The sequence below is a fragment of the Notamacropus eugenii genome, chromosome 4 (assembly GCF_028372415.1).
Source record: "Notamacropus eugenii isolate mMacEug1 chromosome 4, mMacEug1.pri_v2, whole genome shotgun sequence".
Classification (NCBI taxonomy): Eukaryota; Metazoa; Chordata; class Mammalia; order Diprotodontia; family Macropodidae; genus Notamacropus; species Notamacropus eugenii.
In genome coordinates, this window is record NC_092875.1 from 44,043,083 (window position 1) to 44,048,069 (window position 4,987).

General features: G+C 41.8%; 1 protein-coding gene across 1 annotated transcript; it reads right to left on the reverse strand.

Moving 5' to 3' along the window:
• Positions 1-1,981: 1,981 nt before the first annotated feature.
• LOC140498086 (biogenesis of lysosome-related organelles complex 1 subunit 2-like) lies at positions 1,982-2,368 on the reverse strand. The gene has a single exon (XM_072599390.1). The coding sequence runs from the start codon at positions 2,345-2,347 to the stop codon at positions 2,048-2,050; it is 300 nt and encodes a 99-aa protein (XP_072455491.1). The 5' UTR covers positions 2,348-2,368; the 3' UTR covers positions 1,982-2,047.
• Between the last annotated feature and the right edge of the window lie 2,619 nt (positions 2,369-4,987).

Here is a 4,987-nt window from a genome sequence, read left to right on the forward strand (position 1 = left end):
CTCTTTGATTATCAGTTTTCTCTTCCATGAAATGAATGGTTTGGACAAGCTGACCTCCAGGATCCTTTCTGGTTCTAAATTGAAGAATATCAGGTCCTATCATTTCCCATTCTGTGCTTAAAGCCAGACAAGCCATTGAACAGTGAAAGGTGTTGGTGTCAAAGGGGAAAACAGGATTAAACCCTGAAATTCAAAACATGGTCTGAGAAGCAGTCCATAGGAAGGAAGGCCCAGGCTCTCTGCTAAAAGGGCTTGGTGCTGGGTGCTGGATTAACTAGACAAAAAATGGACAATTCATCCAAATCATTGACCTCGCAAGGCATATGGGAGTTTTAAGGCCCAGTTGCTTCCTCCTTCCACTGGAGAGCTCCCCATAAAACTGAACTCTTCATTTACCTTCATGGAACACATAAAGTAGGAGAGAAATCATCCGCCAGGGAAGTGGAGTCTTAAAACATTCCCAGTTACAAAATTCACTCCCACAGGAGACACAGAGTCCTAGACTCGGAGCTGGAAGGGATCTTGGAGGATATCTATTCTAACTCTGTCATTTGACAGATGAGGAAACTGAGTCCCAATGAGGCTAAAACTTGCCCAGGGTAACACAACATTGAGTCGCTCAAGGTTATGCAAATGGTAACTTGCAGAACTGGAATTCAAATTCAGGCCCTGAGATTCCAAATCTGGGGCTCTTTCTGCCAAAGCAGCTGGAAAACCACCCAATCCTACCTATAAAAACATCCATCTGCTCTTTTTCTTTACTTACATTAGCAACCCTTGGAGGGGTGAAAACAGATGCTGCTTTTGTGAATTGTTTTCATGTCCAATGGAGGGAAAACAAAGTAAGTTTGCCTAAAAAATACAGAAGAATCTATTTGCTTGAAACTGAGCCACCATTCAATGACTCTAGGGCTTAGCTGGATCAGAGTTACAACCTGTGGCCAGGTGCATCCAAGGTGTGCTAGTAAATGTTTAACTACCTCTCCAAAAATTCATGACACATTTTTAAATTTAATCTGCACCATGAATATATTCTCCATCACTTTCTTAAGTCTAGGCAGTTGGGGCAGATAGGTAGCACAGTAGCCATAGCATTGGCCTTGGAGTCAGGAAGACCTGGTTTTAAATGTGGCCTCTGACACTTCCTAGTTGTGTGACCCTGGGCAAGTCCCTTAACCCGAACTGCCTCCAAAAAAAAAAATAAGTCTAGGCCATCAACAAAATTATAATTAAAGCTTTGATTTGTAGTTATGCTAATAGAGTTGACTCTATCACATCTCCATATTTAATTAAGTGATCTAGCTAATCCATCTTGTCTCAGAGCTATCACTGAGATTTGGGTGCCTGGGACTTTGAGTCAGAGTGTTAAATTTGGAGGGTGCCTTTTACAGGTTAGAAAGAACCCAGCTTAGCATCTACTTAGTTAAAATAAGATGTGACCAATAGGTAGGTTGGGGTAGGTTTCTCTATTGTTCTGCCCTCCTCTCCCTCTTCCCCTCTTATACACATATTGGCCTTTCTAGAAATGGTCATCTACCGGTGAACTGGGTTCTGTCTTGCTCCCTGGAGTGATATCCCACCCAACTCCAACTGAGGGAACATTTCTTGTTTCTTGCCTTGAGTTCTGTTTATGGCAATTTCTTTCTTTCTTTTTTTTTTTTTTTGGAGGGTCATGGGTTGGCATTTATTATTTAAGATCAAGAACAGGTTATGAAGGGAGTGGGGATGTAAGGAAGAGGGAAGAAGGGAGGAGACAGGGAGATGAGAGCCTCTCATATGTGTGTGCTCTAGACGGGGTTGATCCTGATTTCCGAGGTCCAGGGCACACAACAAAGCACACGATGAGATGGGGTTCTAGGGAGTCCAGGTATAGGAAAACACCGGAGGTGGCCAGAGTTACACATCCAACCAGAGGTGGCGGCTGGGGTTCTCCTTGGATCAGCAGCACCGCTTCCTTTTAGGAACTGAAGCATCATGATAAGTTCCATCCCACTTTTTTCAGCTCTTAGAAAACACTCTTGCAAAGTCTTTATGCTCAAGAAGTCTTTCATCGTCTTTCTAACTTCTTGTACTTTGCTTTTAGTATTTTTGAATATGCATCCAACTTGTAAGCTGCCTTCTCAAGAGCTGCTACTTGCTTCTCAATTAAAGTGATGTGATTCGGATAAAGCTGAAGTGCTGCATACTTCTGGTTTAAATCCTTTAGGTTTCTACTTCTGTTTACTACAATATCTTTGATGTCTACATACTTCAAGCTAGTCAGTTTGTTCATATTTTTCAGAAGTTTATAGTCTTGACTGGTGGCTGTCAGCTCACCCATCAGGTACGTGGTCATTTTGGACAACATGTTCTAGGACAGCCCCCTGATGTCCACGTCAGTGGGCTCCCTTGGCCGTCTCCACCATGACATCGTCTAGGCTGGGGAAGGGAGGAAGGGGAAGAAATGGAGGGAAGGGTGGGGACAGGGAAGGAGGGGGGAAGGATGAAGAGTTGGAGAAGAAGATAAGGGGAGGGGCTGTTTATGGCAATTTCTATGGGCAGAAAAAAATCCTAGATATGGTTTTGTTCTATTAACACCTTTCTGTTTAGAATTAATGTCTGAGGTAGAAGAATTCATTGGTTTGGAATAAGGAAATATGGAAAGTATTCAGGTTGGTCCTTGGTACCAACTAGATGACCATTGGTCTTTACCTATTTTATTCCATGCCTCTTTTTTCTAGCTTGATGTATGTCCACAGAACAGGGAAAGAGGTCAAGAGACAGAGCATGAGGGGACAAAACAAAGACTGAGCTACTGGTATTTCTGACCATTAATTGGCAGCTCCTTGAGAGTAGAGACTGTTTCCCCCTTTCTTTGTATCTCCAGTATGTCTCACAGTGCCAAGGATATAACAAACACTTAATACATGTTGTTATTTTCTTTGTTGTTCAGTTATGTCCATCCCTTTCTGACCCCACTTGGGTTTTTTTTTGGCAAAGATCCTGGAGCGGTTTACCATTTCCTTCTCCTGCTCATTTTACAGAGGAGGAAACCGAGGCAAACAAGGTGAAGTGACTTGCCCAGGGTTACACAACAAGTAAGGCTGGATTTGAATTCAGGAAGATGAATCATCTGATTTCAAGCCCAGTGCTCTGTCCACTGTACCATCTGGCTATCCAATGAGACACATAAAATAATAGTAATTATTATTCTTAATTTTGTTGATATATTTTAGTTTTATGTCACCATCAATTCCCAATATAACTCCTCTTCCCTCTTTAGTCAAACATCAGTTAGGACAAAGAATACAAAGAAAGTGGGGAGAGGGGTAATATGGCAAAAGTAACCAGCGTCAATCAAGTCCAAAAGTCTATATAGGCAGTCCACTACCTCCAGCAAGAAAGGAGGAACGTGTATGCTTGTAGTTTGGAAGCAGCCATGTGGTCCAGGAAGAAGAACACTGATTCTGGAGTCAGGAAGCCCCGAGTTTAAATCCAGTTTTAAACACATACTAGTTGTATGTCCCTGGGCAAGCCGCTTAACCTCTATGTGTCTCAGTTTCCTCAACTGAAAAATGGGGATAATAATGGCACCTACCTTCTAGGGTTGTTATGAGGATCAAATGATATAATATTTGTAAAGTACGTAGCATGGTGCCTGGTACAGAGTAAGAATTTAATATGTCCTTTCCTCCCTTCCTCCCTCCCTCCCTCCCCACCTTCCTCCATTTCTCCCTCCCCTCCTTCCTTCCTTCCTTCCTTCCTTCCTTCCTTCCTTCCTTCCTTCCTTCCTTCCTTCCTTCCTTCCTTCCTTCCTTCCTTCTGAATTCAATTTCTATTGAATTCTATCCTTGTCTTTCCCTTCACCATGTTGCACTCATTGTGTACACAATTTTCCTAGTTTTGCTCACTTTGCATCAGTTCACATGCATTCTCATGATTCCCTGTCTTCTCCATACACATTGTTACCTATGACACAGTAATATTACATCACATTCATGTCTAGGAGAACATGACCACCCTCCATTTGCTAGCCATTCTACTATTTTTCAAGTTTGCTCTCTACTACAAAAAAGTGCTTCTATATGTAATTGCTTTGACTGTGTATTTGACTAGGATAGGCACTATTGGTTTTCATGTTAGCGAGGAGGAAATTGGGGTTCACTGCCCAGGGTGAAACAGCAAGTAAATAGCAGGGATGGATGTTGAAACCAGATTTTCTGGCCACAAATCCAGTGCTTTTCCAATGAAAGGACGACTATCTCTTTGGTATCTGCTTTACAAAGGTATAGTTCATCTGAGGACCAAGAGAGGAACAGTCCTCATTTCCTCTGGCAAACATTTTCTGAGCTGATCATGTTGTAAAAGTGCTGCTTTAAAACAATGGGGAAGCCAGAGGAAAATTGGACTTTCTAAAGAGGGAGAAATGTGTTTGTTATGTTAGAAACAGGTTTCCAGCTCACTGCTTCATTACACTTTGTAAATAATTAAGTGATTCTCTCTTAGCCTCCAACTTAGACGACCACTTCGGAATTTTTTCTGGGCTGAGGTAAACAGGCATGCTGTATGAGGACATCTTTTCTTACTGGTCTCTTGGGAGATTAATAATTTAAGACTCATATAGATTTTTAAATGGGCAAGAGTTTGTTTTGGACAGCTTTTCAAAAGGACTATTTCCTCTAGCACAAGCTAAAAGTCAAAACAGAATTGTGGAGTTGAAATATTGAATGGACTGACCTCTTACTGCTTCAGTGAACAATGAATTCCTAAAGGCCCCCCACATTGCAGTAGGAAAGCCTGGACAAGGCATGAGGAGACCTGGATTCAAATCCCACTAACAAACCATGGGACTTTGGAAAGCCACTTTTTCTCAGTTTTCTCCTCTATAAAATAAGAAGGTTGGACTAAATGGGTCCCTAGGTCACTTTCAGCTTTTGTGCTCAGAAATAGTCCATATTATTGAACAGAAAAAAACTTCAGAACAAAAATAAAGAATGATTTCCCACCC

Coding starts and splice junctions, on each gene's coding strand:
- LOC140498086 (XM_072599390.1), bottom strand. CDS start 2,347: ATGTTGTCCAAAATGACCACGTACCTGATGGGTGAGCTGACAGCCACC.